Raw genomic sequence first — 16,275 nt, 5'->3', positions numbered from 1 at the left:
ATGAAAGTACCCGGATCTTCCGCATTGTGCGGCCCATAGAGCATGCGCACTAGTGACTTTCGCTGGCCGAGTCGGCTACTTCCGGTTTAGCCCTCCGGCTAACTTGAATGGGAATAAAACAATTCAGTCATGCGGCTCTTCTAGGCTTTTGATCGGACCAAACGGATTTAATTCTGATAGTGAGACAAGTCATTTCGCGGGGGTTGTGACGCTCAGAAAAAAATATCCGCTGATTTACAGACGTCTCTTTCACAATGTAAGTCTATGGGAAAAAGTCTTTTTGGGCCAGTGTGCATCACGTGACGTTGTAATTACACGGTTTGGCCGCTATGTCAAATTGGCTTCAAAGCCTGGCGCTCTTCCTGTATCCATTTCTCTTTATACATCCATGAGCTTTCTCCCACGTCCTTATTTTGCCAAGTGGTTGTTGTCCTGAGACCATTTTGTGATGTCATCACGGTGAGCCCTGCTGCCGATGCCTGCAAAGTTTAAATTAAAAAAAAGAAAAAAGGGAGGGAAAAATGGCAAAGAGGCGCAAATTTGAAGGTGCTACATCCAACATGAAAGTTTTCAAATTTACTTATTAGTTTACACTAGTCTGCTACCACAGCTTTATTATTATGAAGATATCAAAATGCATATTTGCTTTTTAGATTAGCATTTTTCTTCCATGAAAGGAAGCTAACATTAGCTTGCAAAGGTGAGCTAATATTTAGCCAGGTTGCTACCAGCCAAAACTGATGAGCACTGTTATCTTTCTGGCTCAAATTGAAACAATCTGAAAGTAATATTTAGATGTTAAGCCAGTCTGTCCTCTTTTTGAAGGAAACATAGGCTTTACATCCTTTGGCCTTAACTTTGAGGCGTGCACTCTCCAGAGTGTTTGCATGTAAACAAGAAATATACATCTTTCTGATCTTGCAGACTTGCAGAATTCACAGTCAGAAAATTTGCATCTTTGGAGGTGTTTATACTGTTGAGTCTATCTTGAATGAATTCATAAGCATCAGAATCCTTTTCCAGAACATGAACAGTTAAATCTATCTTTTCGTTGTTTCCTTTAAATCTCTCCTCTTTGTATACACTTGTCTTTATAAATTCCACCAGGTTGTGGTGGACAAAACCTAGAAAGTAAAGAAAAATAAACATTAGGCTAAAAAAAAAATCATTGATATGAAGAGATAAAATCCATGATAATCTCAAGAAAGCAATGTATACATTGTGAGCTCAACATTTATGCTATAATAAGAAAGGCAGGATAATCTTAATAAGGAGGCCTTAATAACGTTAATCATAGACCTTTAAACTGTATCTTGTGTGAATAAAAATATATGAGGTTATCTAATTCATATTACTGTCGATGCTTCCTATGCACTCCAAGCAGGGCACTGTATCTGGCACTGTTAGACGAACAGAATCACTTACTGCCGACTACTGGAAATATTTACCTTACTAAGTCTTATGGTACAAAATTGTAAGTTGCTTTGGATGAAAGCGTCAGCTAAATGACTACATTTATATGTAAAGTAAATGGCACTACATTATTTGAAGCTCAAAATCTAAATAAACACTACATAAGAAATTCACAATAATCTCAAGTAAATAATGATATGTTGTCAAGAGCTTAATACAAGCTTACAGTACAATGAGAAAACCACGATGATCTCAACCAAACAACACTACATGTTGTGGTCTCAGCATCCAATCATAGAGCAGAATCTATTATGATTCAAAACAAAAAATATCATAATGTCCTGCTGTTAAATGTACAAACAAACATAGGCTAATTGATTCAAACAGAAACATGAGGGTAGCCCCAGGTGTTTCCTCGCAACCCAGTCGCCAAAACAAAACGTTAGCATTTTACGTTTCTGCAAACCACGGATACGTTAAATGTCTACGTTTTCAATGTCGGCCATTATCAGTTGAATACTGATGTTTTATGATGTGTTAACGCTGTGATTAAAGTAACCCAAGGCAACCCAAGGCAAACAAGACTGAAAAAACATGGTGATATATTCATTATTTTTGATGTAAATATGAAACAACAAAATTTTCTTGAGGTAAACATCATATGAACAACATCATACAACAGAGAATAAAACAATAAAGCCTTGTTTGTAGTTGGAGGTGTCCTGTCAACAGTTTTGCGGACGTGTCCTTTACAATGGTGCTCTATGGGGAAAATGCCTTTGCAGGCCGCCAGGGGGAATTTTGGCTGAGATACTGTGAGTGGTTAAAGCAGCAATGATTCGCTCATGAAAGCATGTGATTGGATGGGGGGTGAAATGGCCAAGTGCTGATTTGCACCAGTAATAAGAGAAGAATGTATATGCAAAGCTTAGACTGTTTCTGAGAGAGACAAAAATACTGTAGTCTGGGCTAGAAAGTATACCATACAGCCCCAATGTAATATAATATAAAGGTCCTCAGACTCACAATGATTCATATAACAATAATGATAATAATAATAATAATAATAATAATAATAATAATAATAATAATAATAATAATAATTTAAATGCAGATTATTTGAAAAGATCGTGTCAATGTAAGACTGAGTGATGTAATTCAAAGAAACTCCATTTTTGTTTATCTCATGGAAGCTGCAACCTAACATGAAACGCCCTCTGCAGCCTATCTTGGAGTTGGTCCCGGGTGTGTCCATGCTGAATTTTGACTATAAAAACCCCCACTGTTTCAGCTTCAAAGCACTCGGCGACACTCAACTAAGGCAAGATGACCAGTCTCACTGCTAAGGACAAAAGCGTTGTGAAGGCCTTCTGGGCTAAAATTGCCCCCAAGGCTGATGACATCGGCGCGGATGCGCTGTCCAGGTAAATAGCCTATGACTTAAAACTTTCTGTAACGCGCTCCACCACTGATAGATTCATTTACATACTCACCTTTTTAAATTGTCTACCCAGGATGCTGGTCGTGTACCCGCAGACCAAGACTTACTTCTCCCACTGGAAGGACTTGAGCCCCGGCTCTGCCCCCGTGAAGAAGCACGGAAAAACTGTGATGGCTGGAGTCGCTGATGCTGTGACCAAGATCGACGACCTGACTGCCGGTCTTCTCACCCTCAGTGAGCTGCATGCCTTCACTCTGCGAGTGGACCCTGCCAACTTCAAGGTGAAGATACAAACTGATTAATACATGATGTAGTGTGTTTCTCAAATTTCTCAAGACTCGCAACAGGTTCATCCGTCATTACAAGGCACATGATGTACTTATGTAGTATAGATAATTCTGTTCCATTCAGCTAAAACTCCATGTAAGCATAGGCCAACATCTTTGACATTATTCTCTTTTCACAGATCATCTCCCACAACATCCTTGTGGTCCTGGCCATCATGTTCCCCGTTGACTTCACCCCTGAGGCCCATGTGGCTATGGACAAGTTCCTGGCTGCTCTGGCTCTGGCCCTGTCTGAGAAATACAGATAAACAGCTGAGGCAGAAGACGGAGACTGCAGCAAGAGCTCACTCTGCAAATACTAAATAAATGCATTAAAAAAACAAACAAACATCAGTTTTCTTTGTGATTATTTTAGACATCGCGAGTCAACTGTGTTTCCGGTCTGTTCAACAGCACAACAAACCAGCAGAATTTAAATAAATAAAAATGGTCAATTAATGTATGAAGTATGTGAATTAACTGTCCATTAAATGTAAACTAATGGCGAAATTATAAAGTGCTACCAAAATTCCGTCAATTGAGCAATGTCGTGGTAAAACAGAAGAGCTAAAATGTAGTTAAATAAACATGCATGCATTAAGTAAACAAGCACGCACGCAAACACACACACACACACACATATATATATGTGTGTATGTATATATATATATATTGTGTGTGTGTGTGTATATGTATATATATGTTTGCAGTTGGAGGTGTCGTCTCTTTTTTAATGGTGCCCTATGGGGAAGATGCTTTTGGGGGCCGCCAGGGGGATTATTTGCTGCAATACCGTGAGTATGTAAGGCAACCCTGCTTCACTCCCAAAAGCATGTCATTGGATGGGCGGTGAGCTGGCCAAGTGCTGATTTGCAACAGTGACAACAATGATATATATGTGGGGGGGAAAAAAAAAAAAAATATATATATATATATATATATATATACACGTCATATAATATGGGCTGTTATGCAACCAAAACATATGAACAATGGTATTAAAGAAAAAACTATTATCAATACAAAATAATAATTCAATTATGTTGTGACTTAAACTCCAGCAGAAGGCCGAGTTAAGAACATGCTGCTCTAATGATATGCACATGAACTATCACTTTAACATTTTATCACCGCTTTTGTCCCTTTGTGTCTAAAGGTCACTTTTTTTGTTATTATCATTTTCTCATATAGCCTATTATATTTTCATGGTGATGTAATCTCTTTTCTGCACAATTATAGACAAACAACGTTTTGAATATGCTTATTCTTTTATTTGCTTTTCAGACATGATACAAGCAAAGAGCCTGTCATCATGTGATGGTCCTCTGTTGCAGCTCTTTAGTGGTACTGCCTTCCCAGGGAGCTCACAACCACCGCCAGGAACTTCTGGAAAGCTTCTTGAACATCTGCAGTGAAGTCTTTGCCCAGTTTGCTAGCAACCACAATGGTCAGGCAGTCAGCCAGCAGCTGCAACATAACAAGCAGAAAACATCAATAACATGAAAGTTGAGCTTTTTTTGGAATGATTATTGGATATCTATAATAATAGTCACAGCGGTTCCATAACTCATTACCTTGAAATTATCAGGGTCCACGTGCAGTTTCTCGGAGTGCAGCACGCTCAGCTCGGCATAAGTGGCCTTGATGTTGTCCATGTTCTTCACAGCCCGGTCCAGACCGTGGAGGATAGTTGTTCCATGCTTTGCAATCATGGGGTTAGCCATGATGGCTTCGGCGTTGTAGAGATTTCCAAAGTTGCCGAAATACCTCTGGCACCAGGGGTAGACGACCAGGCACCTGATATAAAAAAAAAGACAACAAGTGTTTAAGATTGAGATCATTTGTGCCAAAAAAGAAAGTTTGTATTCTGACAAAGTGCATCTTGTTTAGGGTGTCGTAAAGATTACGTCAGTACACTCTCGTTAATACAAAATAACAAGTACACCTCACCTAGCAAGAGCTGCAGGGCCCACAGACTCATAGTCCATCTTGGCGAAGATGTCCTGGATGGCGGCGCGCTCGAAGTCTGTCCACTCGACCATTTTGCTGACGTCTAGATTCTCCTGTGCGGATCAGTAGATGCTGTGCTCCCTGGCATCAGATGCCCCTTTTAAAGCAACCCTACTCCCCTTCCAGAAGCATCTGATCGGAAGGCGGTGGCCCAGCCAAGTGCTGCATTACAGCAATGATAAGGTATCTGCACGACTTAGGTTGTTTCTGAAAAAGACAAAAAATAGCTTGAGGTACAAAGTATACACCACAGCCCGACAGGCCCCCGCCATTCGACAAGGAAAAACAATTCAGACTCACAATGATTCATATTTAAATTATGCCCAGAAACTCAGTGTGTTAAGAAGAAATAATGATGTAAAAGAATTTTTACAAGATATCCTGAAGCTTATTTTACCTTTGTGTCATTATCTTTTGGTCAAACAGGCGTAAATTTAAATGATCACAAATTGTTGGCAGAGCCACAGCATGATATACACACATACATGATGAACACAGTAACAAAATGCCAGTGTGTCACCCAGAGACTGCACAATAACAGCGTAAGAAACCGAGCAGGTTCCTTGATCAGGACCTTGGACAGAGATCGTAAAATTTCGGTGGAAATATTAGTTTGACACTGTCAGCTGTATCGTCCTTTTACTGATTTCCACACTGCTCATTGTAAACAGCAACGCTCAGCCATCAGTTTGCTGATTACAATCACCATTTCATTCAGGTCAGTACGAATATTAGTGACTATAAGTTTTTATTTCTTCATGCAACTTCAATATAAAGCAGCACATCAAGGGTGTTTTCTGTGTCACTTGGATCAAATTGTCTAATGGTCCCATGTGAAAACTGTCTTCAGATTTTAATCATAATTTTATTATTAATATGTTTATATTGTAATACATACTATTATATCACATATTATTAATATTTATATGCTCATATGGTGGTATTATTTGCCCTTATTTGTGCCAGTAGATGCTCACAGCCCGTGACTGTCCCGAGTGTGTCCAATATATTTGAACGACCCAATCGCCAGAATAAATCGTAGGCATTGTACGTTTCTGCAAACCATACGTTGAAAGTCTACGTTTCAATGTTGGCCATTATCCGTTGAATAATGATATTTTATGATGTAACGACGAATGTATGACCTAACATGAATCGCCCTCTGCAGCCTATCTTGGAGGTGGTCTCGGGTGTGTCCATGCTTTGTTTTAACTATAAAAAAAACCCATTGTTTGGGCTACAAAGCACTCAGTGACACTCAACCAACAGGCAAGATGACCAGTCTCACTGCTAAGGACAAAGTCAATGTCAAGGCCTTCTGGGATAAGGTGTCTTAAAAGGCGGACGACATCAATATGGATGCTATCTCCAGGTAAATATAACTTCAAATAAACTGATGTAACGTGCTCTACCACTGATTGATTCATTTACATTCGCACCTTTTTAGTTTTCTACACAGCATGCTGGTCGTGTACCCGCAGACCTAGACTTACTTCGCCCACTGGAAGGACTTGAGTCTGCCAACGTGAGGAAGCACGGGAGATCTATTATGGCTGGAGTTGCTGGTGCTCTGACCAAGATCGGCGATCTGAAAGGAGGTCTTCTCAGCCTCAGTGAGCTGCATGCCTTCACTCTGCGAGTGGACCCTGCCAACTTTAAGGTACTGAGTCAGCGTCTGTAATCAATCAATTTTTTCTCAAATTGTGGTCCTTTCAAGACTTAAAACTACAGTGTTCATTTGTCATTATCATAACGGTACCGATGCTGCACTATTCAGTACTATTAAAATAAACCTGACATCTGACAAGTGAGGGTCATGCATGTAGCATTAGAATTGTGAAATACGGAAGAGCAAACGTAAGAACAATAATATGGGACAGATGTGTGGGTGAGCTTGTGGGGAGCTAAAACTCCATGTAAGCATAGGCCAACATCTTTGCCATTATCCTCTTTTCACAGATTATCTCCCACAACATCCTTGTGGTCCTGGCCATCATTTTCCACGCTGACTTCACCCCTGAGTTTCATGTGGCTAAGAACAAGTTCCTGACTGCTGTGGCTCTGGCCCTGGCTGAGAAGTACAGATAAACAGCTGGAGCAGGTGACGGACTTTCTGCCACATATAGGCTAAGTGTAGTTAACTCTATTTTTAATACATAACTGCTTTTTTTCGCCGTTGAATAGCACACATGACATTAAAATAGAATTTTAAACGTCAAGCAATTTTGAACATAATGGGGACATCTGGATAGGCGGTAACATTTTTTCCAGGTTTTTAAGAAACTACTACTATTATCATCATAACATAAATATGTTTCAAGTGACCAAACAAAAGCCACATTTGTTGCATTTAATGGCAACAATAGATATTATGTGGAGCTATTAATATATAAATACCTGACATATCCTTCCTCTGTATTAACAACAAAAAATACACCAACAATAATAAAAGGCTTGAACTATCTGGCCAGCAACTACTATGGTCAGGCAGTTAGTTAGTGGCTGCAACACTCACGCAGTAAACATCAACAAGAAGGGTGGGCTGTTTTTGAATATAGATAACAATAGTCAAAACAGTTCAATAACGCATTACCTTGAGATTATCAAGGTACATGTGCAGTTTCTCGGAGTGCAGCTCTCTCCCACGCCCTTATTTTGCCAAGTGGTTGTTGTCCTGAGACCATTTTGTGATGTCATCACGGTGAGCCCTGCTGCCGATGCCTGCAAAGTTTAAATTAAAAAAAAAAAAAAGGGAGGGAAAATGGCAAAGAGGCGCAAATTTGAAGGTGCTACATCCAACATGAAAGTTTTCAAATTTACTTATTAGTTTACACTAGTCTGCTACCACAGCTTTATTATTATGAAGATATTAAAATGCATATTTGCTTTTTAGATTAGCATTTTTCTACCATGAAAGGAAGCTAACATTAGCTTGCAAAGGTGAGCTAAGAGTTAGCCAGGTTGCTACCAGCCAAAACTGATGAGCACTGTTATCTTTCTGGCTCAAATTGAAACAATCTGAAAGTAATATTTAGATGTTAAGCAAGTCTGTCCTCTTTTTGAAGCAAACATAGGCTTTACATCCTTTGGCCTTAACTTTGAGGCGTGCATGCTCCAGAGTGTTTGCATGTAAACAAGAAATATACATCTTTCTGATCTTGCAGACTTGCAGAATTCACACTCAGAAAATTTGTATCCTTGGAGGTGTTTATAGTGGTGAGCCTATCTTGAATGAATTCATAAGCATCAGAATCCTTTTCCAGAACATGAACAGTTAAATCTATCTTTTCGTTGTTTCCTTTACATCTCTCTTCTTTGTATACAGTTTTCTTAATGGATTCCTTCAGGTTATGGTGGACAAAACCTAAAAAGTAAAGAAAAACAAACAATTAGGCTAAAAAAAATCATTGATGTAAAGAGATAAAAAATGTCAAGAAAGCAATGTTATACATTGTGAGCTCAACATTTACGCAATAATAGGAAAGGCAGGATAACGTTAATAAAGAGGCCTTAATAACTGTAAATGAAAATATATGATGTTGTCTAATTCTTATTACTGTCAATGCTTCCTATGCACTCCAAGCAGGGCACTGTATCTGGCACTGTTAGACGAACAGTATCACTTACTGCCGACTACTGGAAATATTTACCTTGCTAAGTCTTATGGTACAAAATTGTAAGTCGCTTTGAATGAAAAAGTCAGCTAAATGACTACATTTATATGTAAAGTAAACGGCACTACATTATTGGAAGCTCAAAATCTAAATCGACAGTACGTAAAGAAATTCACAATAATCTCAAGTAAATAATGATATGTTGTCAAGAGCTTAATACAAGCTTACGGTACAATGAGAAACCCACGATGATCTCAACCAAACAACACTACATGTTGTGGTCTCAGCATCCAATCTTAGAGCAGAATCTATAATAATTCTAAACAAAAAAAAATATATCATAATGTCCTGCAGTTAAATGTACAAACAAATATAGGCTAATTGATTCAAACAGAAACATGAGGGTAGCCCCAGGTGTTTCCTCACAATTACGCATTAAAGTAACCCAAGGCAACCCAAGGCAAACAAGACTGAAAAACATGGTGATATATTCATTATATTTGAGATAAATGTGAAACAACAAAGTTTTCTTGAGGTAAACATCATATGAACAACATAATATAACGGAGAATAAAACAATAAAGCCTTGTTTGTAGTTGGAGGTGTCCTGTCAACAGTTTTACAGACGTCTCTTTTACAGTGGTGCTCTATGAGGAAAATGCCTTTTGGGGCCGCCAGGGGGAATTTTCACTGAAATACTGTAAGTGTTTAAAGCAGCAATGATTCGCATAAGACTGAGCGATGTAATTCAAAGAAACTCCATTTTTGTTTATCTCATGGAAGCTGCAACCTAACATGAAACGCCCTCTGCAGCCTATCTTGGAGGTGGTCCCGGGTGTGTCCATGCTGAATTTTGACTATAAAACCCCCCCCCCACTGTTTGAGCTTCAAAGCACTCAGCGACACTCAACCAGCAAGCAAGATGACCAGTCTCACTGCTAAGGACAAAAGCGCTGTCAAGGCCTTCTGGGCTAAAATTGCTCCCAAGGCTGATGACATCGGCGCGGATGCGCTGTCCAGGTAAATATGACTTAAAAGTGGCTGTAACGCGCTCCACCACTGATAGATTCATTTACATACTCACCTTTTTAAATTGTCTACCCAGGATGCTGGTCGTGTACCCGCAGACCAAGACTTACTTCTCCCACTGGAATGACTTGAGTCCTGGCTCTGCCCCCGTGAAGAAGCACGGAAAAACTGTGATGGCTGGAGTTGCTGATGCTGTGTCCAAGATCGACGACCTGACTGCCGGTCTTCTCACCCTCAGTGAGCTGCATGCTTTCACTCTGCGAGTGGACCCTGCCAACTTCAAGGTGAAGATACAAACTGATTAATACATGATGTAGTGTGTTTCTCAGACTTTGGTCTCAAGATTCGCAACAGGTTCATCTGTCATTAACAGGCACATAATGTTCTTATGTAGAGTAGATAATTCTGTTCCATTCAGATAAACCTGCAATAGGTCTATACTGTATATATGAAGAATGGAGTAGAGAATGAGTAACAACTGTAACAGCAAACATCTGGGACAGATGGGAAGATGGGGAGCTAAAACTCCATGTAAGCATAGGCCAACATCATTTGACATTACTCTTTTCACAGATCATCTCCCACAACATCCTTGTGGTCCTGGCCATAATGTTCCCTGCTGACTTCACCCCTGAGGCCCATGTGGCTATGGACAAGTTCCTGGCTGCTCTGGCTCTGGCCCTGTCTGAGAAATACAGATAAACAGCTGGAGCAGAAGACTGAGACTTCAGCAAGAGTTCACTCTGCAGAGAATAAATAAATGCATTAAAAAACAAAAATAACATTGGTTTTCTTTGTGATTATTTTAGACATCAAAAGTCAATTGTGTTTCCAGTCTGTTCGACAGCACAATAAACTAGCAGAGTTTAAATACATAAAAAAAATAAAAAATGGTCAATTAATGTATGAAGTAACTATGAATTAACTATCTATTAAGTGTAAACTAAACACGTAAAGTCATAGTGACTTAATCATTTGTTAATGCTGAGCATCAGCAGTTCATGATACATCCTGCATTAATTCATGCATTTTATTTGAGTATTTGTACTCGTTATAAAGTGCTACGAGAATTAATTGAAGAATGTCATGGTAAAACAGAACAAGAGGTAACATGTAATTAAGTAACATTAATGCTTTAAGTAAGCATTAATGTTACTTAATTTTACTTAATATACACACATGTATGTATATATGTGTGTATACGTATATATATACACATACATACACACATACGTACATACATACACATATACATATGTATATGTGTATATATATACATATAATGTTAATAGTTTTTTTTTTTAAATATTATCATTGTAATTATGTTTTGGTTTATTGCATAACACACACACACACACATATATGTATATGTACATTATGTATGTATGTATGTATGTATGTGTATATATATATATATATATATATATATATATATATATATATATATATATATATATATATATATATATATATATATATATATATATATATATATATATATATATATATATATATGTGTGTGTGTGTGTGTGTGTGTGTGTGTGTGTGTGTGTGTGTATGTATATATATGTATATATATGTGTATGTGTGTGTATATATATATATATATATATATATATATGTGTGTGTGTGTGTCTGTGTGTGTGTGTGTGTGTGTGTATGTATATATATATATATATGTTATGCAATAAACCAAAACATAATTACAATGATAATATACTTTTTTAAAAACAAAACTATTAACATTATTAACATTTATTGTTATTATTATTAAATGAAATGATACGTTACTAAGTCCTAGTTTTAAAACTAGATAGGGTGATGGTAGTTGACATTCAGTGATGTTGTGACTTAAACTCCAGCAGAAGGGCGAGTTAAAATCATGCTGCGTGATATGCACATGGACTATCACTTTAACATTTTATCACCGCTTTTGTCCCTCTCTGTGTCCAAAGGTCACTTTTTTGTTATCACCATTTTCTCAAATAGGCTGATACATTTTCATGGTGATATAATCTGTTTTGTGCATAATTACAGACAACCAACGTTTTGAATATGCTTATTCTTTTATTTGCTTTTCAAACATGATACAAAGAGCCTGTCATCATGTGATGGTCCTCTGTTGCAGCTCTTTAGTGGTACTGCCTTCCCAGGGAGCTCACAACCACCGCCAGGAACTTCTGGAAAGCTTCTTGAACATCTGCAGTGAAGTCTTTGCCCAGTTTGCTAGCAACCACAATGGTCAGGCAGTCAGCCAGCAGCTGCAACATAACAAGCAGAAAACATCAACAATATGACAGTTGAGCTTTTTTGGGAATGATTATTGGATATCTATAATAATAGTCACAGCGGTTCCATAACCCATTACCTTGAAATTATCAGGGTCCACGTGCAGTTTCTCGGAGTGCAGCACGCTCAGCTCAGCATAAGTGGCCTTGATGTTGTCCATGTTCTTCACAGCCCGGTCCAGACCGTGGAGGATAGTTGTTCCATGCTTTGCAATCATGGGGTTAGCCATGATGGCTTCGGCGTTGTAGAGGTTTCCAAAGTTGCCGAAATACCTCTGGCACCAGGGGTAGACGACCAGACACCTGATATAAAAAAAAGACAACAAGTGTTTAAGATGGAGATCATTTGTGCCAAAAAAGAAAGTTTGTATTCTGACAAAGTGCATCTTGTTTAGGGTGTCATATAGATTACGTCAGTACACTCTTGTTAATACAAAATAACAAGTACACCTCACCTGGCAAGAGCTGCAGGGCCCACAGACTCATAGTCCATCTTGGCGAAGATGTCCTGGATGGCGGCGCGCTCGAAGTCTGTCCACTCGACCATTTTGCTGACGTCTAGATTCTCCTGTGCGGATCAGTAGATGCTGTGCTCCCTGGCATCAGATGCCCCTTTTAAAGCAACCCTACTCCCCTTCCAGAAGCATCTGATCGGAAGGCGGTGGCCCAGCCAAGTGCTGCATTACAGCAATGATAAGGGTATCTGCACCACTTAGGTTGTTTCTGAAAAAGACAAAAAGTAGCTTGAGGTACAAAGTATACACCACAGCCCGACAGGCCCCCACCATTCGACAAGGAAAAACAATTCAGACTCACAATGATTCATATTTAAATAAAAATTACAGAAACCCAGTGTGTAATACATAGAAACTCAGTGTGTTAAGAAGAAATAATGATGTAAAAGAATTTTTACAAGATATCCTGAAACTTGTTTTCCCTTTGTGTCATTATCTTTTGGTCAAACAGGCGTAAATTTAAATGATCACAAATTGTTGGCAGAGCCACAGCATGATATACACACATACATGATGAACACAGTAACAAAATGCCAGTTTGTCACCCAGAGACTGCACAATAACAGCGTAAGAAACCGAGCAGGTTCCTTGATCAGGACCTTGGACAGAGATCGTAAAATTTCGGTGGAAATATTAGTTTGACACTGTCAGCTGTATCGTCCTTTTACTGATTTCCAGACTGCTCATTGTAAACAGCAACGCTCAGCCATCAGTTTGCTGATTACAATCACCATTTCATTCAGGTCAGTACGAATATTAGTGACTATAAGTTGTTATTTCTTCATGCAACTTCAATATAAAGCAGCACATCAAGGGTGTTTTCTGTGTCACTTGGATCAAATTGTCTAATGGTCCCATGTGAAAACTGTCTTCAGATTTTAATCATAATTTTATTATTAATATGTTTATATTGTAATACATACTATTATATCACATATTATTAATATTTATATGCTCATATGGTGGTATTATTTGCCCTTATTTGTGCCAGTAGATGCTCACAGCCCGTGACTGTCCCGAGTGTGTCCAATATATTTGAACGACCCAATCGCCAGAATAAATCGTAGGCATTGTACGTTTCTGCAAACCATACGTTGAAAGTCTACGTTTCAATGTTGGCCATTATCCGTTGAATAATGATATTTTATGATGTAACGACGAATGTATGACCTAACATGAATCGCCCTCTGCAGCCTATCTTGGAGGTGGTCTCGGGTGTGTCCATGCTTTGTTTTAACTATAAAAAAAAAACCATTGTTTGGGCTACAAAGCATTCAGTGACACTCAACCAACAGGCAAGATGACCAGTCTCACTGCTAAGGACAAAGTCAATGTCAAGGCCTTCTGGGATAAGGTGTCTTAAAAGGCGGACGACATCAGTATGGATGCTATCTCCAGGTAAATATAACTTCAAATAAACTGATGTAACGTGCTCTACCACTGATTGATTCATTTACATTCTCACCTTTTTAGTTTTCTACACAGCATGCTGGTCGTGTACCCGCAGACCAAGACTTACTTCGCCCACTGGAAGGACTTGAGTCTGCCAACGTGAGGAAGCACGGGAGATCTATTATGGCTGGAGTTGCTGATGCTCTGACCAAGATCGGCGATCTGAAAGGAGGTCTTCTCAGCCTCAGTGAGCTGTATGCCTTCACTCTGCGAGTGGACCCTGCCAACTTCAAGGTACTGAGTCAGCGTCTGTAATCAATCAATTTTTTCTCAAATTGTGGTCCTTTCAAGACTTAAAACTACAGTGCTCATTTGTCATTATCATAACGGTACCGATGCTGCACTATTCAGTACTATTAAAATAAACCTGGCATCTGACAAGTGAGGGTCATGCATGTAGCATTAGAATTGTGAAATATGGAAGAGCAAACGTAAGAACAATAATATGGGACAGATGTGTGGGTGAGCTTGTGGGGAGCTAAAACTCCATGTAAGCATAGGCCAACATCTTTGCCATTATCCTCTTTTCACAGATTATCTCCCACAACATCCTTGTGGTCCTGGCCATCATTTTCCACGCTGACTTCACCCCTGAGTTTCATGTGGCTAAGAACAAGTTCCTGACTGCTGTGGCTCTGGCCCTGGCTGAGAAGTACAGATAAACAGCTGCAGCAGGTGACGGACTTTCTGCCACATGTAGGCTAAGTGTAGTTAATTTTTAATACATAACTGCTTTTTTTCGTCGTTGAATAGCACACACGACATTAAAATAGAATTTTAAACGTCAAGCAATTTTGAACATAACGGGGACATCTGGATAGGCGGTAACATTTTTTTCCAGGTTTTTAAGAAACTACTACTATTATCATTATAACATTAATATGTTTCAAGTGACCAAACAAAAGCCACATTTGTTGCATTTAATGGCAACAATAGATATTATGTGGAGCTATTAATATATAAATACCTGACCTATCCCCCCTCTGTATTAACAACAAAAAATACACCAACAATAATAAAAGGCTTGAACTATCTGGCCAGCAACCACTATGGTCAGGCAGTTAGTTAGTGGCTGCAACACTCACGCAGAAAACATCAACATGAAGGGTGGGCTGTTTTTGAATATAGATAACAATAGTCAAAACAGTTCAATAACGCATTACCTTGAGATTATCAAGGTACATGTGCAGTTTTATTATTTACGCAATAATAGGAAAGGCAGGATAACGTTAATAAAGAGGCCTTAATAACTGTAAATAAAAATATATGATGTTGTCTAATTCATATTACTGTCAATGCTTCATATGTACTCCAAGCAGGGCACTGTATCTGGCACTGTTAGACGAACAGTATCACTTACTGCCGACTACTGGAAATATGTGCCTTGCTAAGTCTTATGGTACAAAATTGTAAGTCGCTTTGAATGAAAAAGTCAGCTAAATGACTACATTTATATGTAAAGTAAACTGCACTACATTATTGGAGGCTCAGAATCTAAATCGACAGTACGTGAAGAAATTCACAATAATCTCAAGTAAATAATGATATGTTGTCAAGAGCTTAATACAAGCTTACAGTACAATGAGAAACCCACGATGATCTCAACCAAACAACACTAAATGTTGTGGTCTCAGCATCCAATCATAGGGCAGAATCTATAATAATTCTAAACACAAAAAAAATATCACAATGTCCTGCAGTTAAATGTACAAACAAATATAGGCTAATTGATTCAAACAGAAACATGAGGGTAGCCCCAGGTGTTTCCTCGCAACCCAGTCGCCAGAACAAAAGGTTGGCATTTTACGTTTCTGCAAACCACGGATACGTTAAATGTCTACGTTTTCAATGTCGGCCATTATCAGTTGAATACTGATGTTTTATGATGTGTTAACGCTGTGATTAAAGTAACCCAAGGCAACCCAAGGCAAACAAGACTGAAAAAACATGGTGATATATTCATTATATTTGAGATAAATGTGAAACAACAAAGTTTTCTTGAGGTAAACATCATATGAACAACAACATATAACAGAGAATAAAACAATAAAGCCTTGTTTGTAGTTGGAGGTGTCCTGTCAACAGTTTTACAGACGTCTCTTTTACAATGGTGCTCTATGAGGAAAATGCCTTTTGGGGCCGCCAGGGGGAATTTTCACTGAAATACTGTAAGTGTTTAAAGCAGCA

At 38.6% G+C, this 16,275-nt stretch overlaps 5 protein-coding genes and 1 pseudogene across 5 annotated transcripts; 4 read left to right on the top strand and 2 right to left on the bottom strand.

The window, feature by feature from the left end:
* The first annotated feature begins 2,685 nt into the window (after nucleotides 1-2,685).
* Nucleotides 2,686-3,529, top strand: LOC137168417 (hemoglobin embryonic subunit alpha). Its single transcript, XM_067570993.1, has 3 exons — nucleotides 2,686-2,837; nucleotides 2,928-3,135; nucleotides 3,321-3,529. The coding sequence occupies exons 1-3, from the start codon at nucleotides 2,740-2,742 to the stop codon at nucleotides 3,447-3,449; spliced, it is 435 nt and encodes a 144-aa protein (XP_067427094.1). The 5' UTR covers nucleotides 2,686-2,739; the 3' UTR covers nucleotides 3,450-3,529.
* Nucleotides 3,530-4,429: 900 nt separating this feature from the next.
* LOC137168416 (hemoglobin subunit beta-2-like) lies at nucleotides 4,430-7,869 on the bottom strand. Its single transcript, XM_067570991.1, has 4 exons — nucleotides 7,784-7,869; nucleotides 5,131-5,397; nucleotides 4,755-4,977; nucleotides 4,430-4,647 (listed from the first exon to the last, which is right to left on the bottom strand). Exons 2-4 carry the CDS (start codon nucleotides 5,220-5,222, stop codon nucleotides 4,519-4,521), a joined length of 444 nt encoding a protein of 147 aa, XP_067427092.1. The 5' UTR covers nucleotides 5,223-5,397; nucleotides 7,784-7,869; the 3' UTR covers nucleotides 4,430-4,518.
* LOC137168419 (hemoglobin embryonic subunit alpha-like) lies at nucleotides 6,563-7,850 on the top strand. Its single transcript, XM_067570995.1, has 2 exons — nucleotides 6,563-6,850; nucleotides 7,150-7,850. The coding sequence occupies exons 1-2, from the start codon at nucleotides 6,740-6,742 to the stop codon at nucleotides 7,276-7,278; spliced, it is 240 nt and encodes a 79-aa protein (XP_067427096.1). The 5' UTR covers nucleotides 6,563-6,739; the 3' UTR covers nucleotides 7,279-7,850.
* Nucleotides 7,870-9,684: 1,815 nt separating the features above from the next.
* LOC137168418 (hemoglobin embryonic subunit alpha-like) lies at nucleotides 9,685-10,605 on the top strand. The gene is made up of 3 exons (XM_067570994.1): nucleotides 9,685-9,824; nucleotides 9,910-10,117; nucleotides 10,407-10,605. Exons 1-3 carry the CDS (start codon nucleotides 9,727-9,729, stop codon nucleotides 10,533-10,535), a joined length of 435 nt encoding a protein of 144 aa, XP_067427095.1. The 5' UTR covers nucleotides 9,685-9,726; the 3' UTR covers nucleotides 10,536-10,605.
* Nucleotides 10,606-11,882: 1,277 nt separating this feature from the next.
* On the bottom strand, nucleotides 11,883-12,736 carry LOC137168251 (hemoglobin subunit beta-2-like). Its single transcript, XM_067570773.1, has 3 exons — nucleotides 12,577-12,736; nucleotides 12,202-12,424; nucleotides 11,883-12,094 (listed from the first exon to the last, which is right to left on the bottom strand). The coding sequence occupies exons 1-3, from the start codon at nucleotides 12,666-12,668 to the stop codon at nucleotides 11,966-11,968; spliced, it is 444 nt and encodes a 147-aa protein (XP_067426874.1). The 5' UTR covers nucleotides 12,669-12,736; the 3' UTR covers nucleotides 11,883-11,965.
* Nucleotides 12,737-14,118: 1,382 nt separating this feature from the next.
* Nucleotides 14,119-16,275, top strand: part of LOC137201174 (hemoglobin embryonic subunit alpha-like) — a 2,334-nt pseudogene continuing 177 nt past the window's right edge.

Source organism: Thunnus thynnus, chromosome 17 (assembly GCF_963924715.1).
Source record: "Thunnus thynnus chromosome 17, fThuThy2.1, whole genome shotgun sequence".
In the NCBI taxonomy this organism is placed as follows: domain Eukaryota; kingdom Metazoa; phylum Chordata; class Actinopteri; order Scombriformes; family Scombridae; genus Thunnus; species Thunnus thynnus.
This window is presented reverse-complemented; position numbering and strand designations above follow the sequence as displayed.

Bases quoted from the DNA above. Each gene is read 5' to 3' on its own strand.
- LOC137168419 (XM_067570995.1), top strand. From the start codon at position 6,740: ATGGCTGGAGTTGCTGGTGCTCTGACCAAGATCGGCGATCTGAAAGGA. The intron at 6,851-7,149 runs GTACTGAGTCAG...CTCTTTTCACAG, and splicing joins TGGACCCTGCCAACTTTAAG to ATTATCTCCCACAACATCCT.
- LOC137168251 (XM_067570773.1), bottom strand. From the start codon at position 12,668: ATGGTCGAGTGGACAGACTTCGAGCGCGCCGCCATCCAGGACATCTTC. The intron at 12,425-12,576 runs GTGAGGTGTACT...TTTTTATATCAG, and splicing joins GGCCCTGCAGCTCTTGCCAG to GTGTCTGGTCGTCTACCCCT. The intron at 12,095-12,201 runs GTAATGGGTTAT...GTTATGTTGCAG, and splicing joins TGGACCCTGATAATTTCAAG to CTGCTGGCTGACTGCCTGAC.
- LOC137168416 (XM_067570991.1), bottom strand. From the start codon at position 5,222: ATGGTCGAGTGGACAGACTTCGAGCGCGCCGCCATCCAGGACATCTTC. The intron at 4,978-5,130 runs GTGAGGTGTACT...TTTTTATATCAG, and splicing joins GGCCCTGCAGCTCTTGCTAG to GTGCCTGGTCGTCTACCCCT. The intron at 4,648-4,754 runs GTAATGAGTTAT...GTTATGTTGCAG, and splicing joins TGGACCCTGATAATTTCAAG to CTGCTGGCTGACTGCCTGAC.
- LOC137168417 (XM_067570993.1), top strand. From the start codon at position 2,740: ATGACCAGTCTCACTGCTAAGGACAAAAGCGTTGTGAAGGCCTTCTGG. The intron at 2,838-2,927 runs GTAAATAGCCTA...TTGTCTACCCAG, and splicing joins GGCGCGGATGCGCTGTCCAG to GATGCTGGTCGTGTACCCGC. The intron at 3,136-3,320 runs GTGAAGATACAA...CTCTTTTCACAG, and splicing joins TGGACCCTGCCAACTTCAAG to ATCATCTCCCACAACATCCT.
- LOC137168418 (XM_067570994.1), top strand. From the start codon at position 9,727: ATGACCAGTCTCACTGCTAAGGACAAAAGCGCTGTCAAGGCCTTCTGG. The intron at 9,825-9,909 runs GTAAATATGACT...TTGTCTACCCAG, and splicing joins GGCGCGGATGCGCTGTCCAG to GATGCTGGTCGTGTACCCGC. The intron at 10,118-10,406 runs GTGAAGATACAA...CTCTTTTCACAG, and splicing joins TGGACCCTGCCAACTTCAAG to ATCATCTCCCACAACATCCT.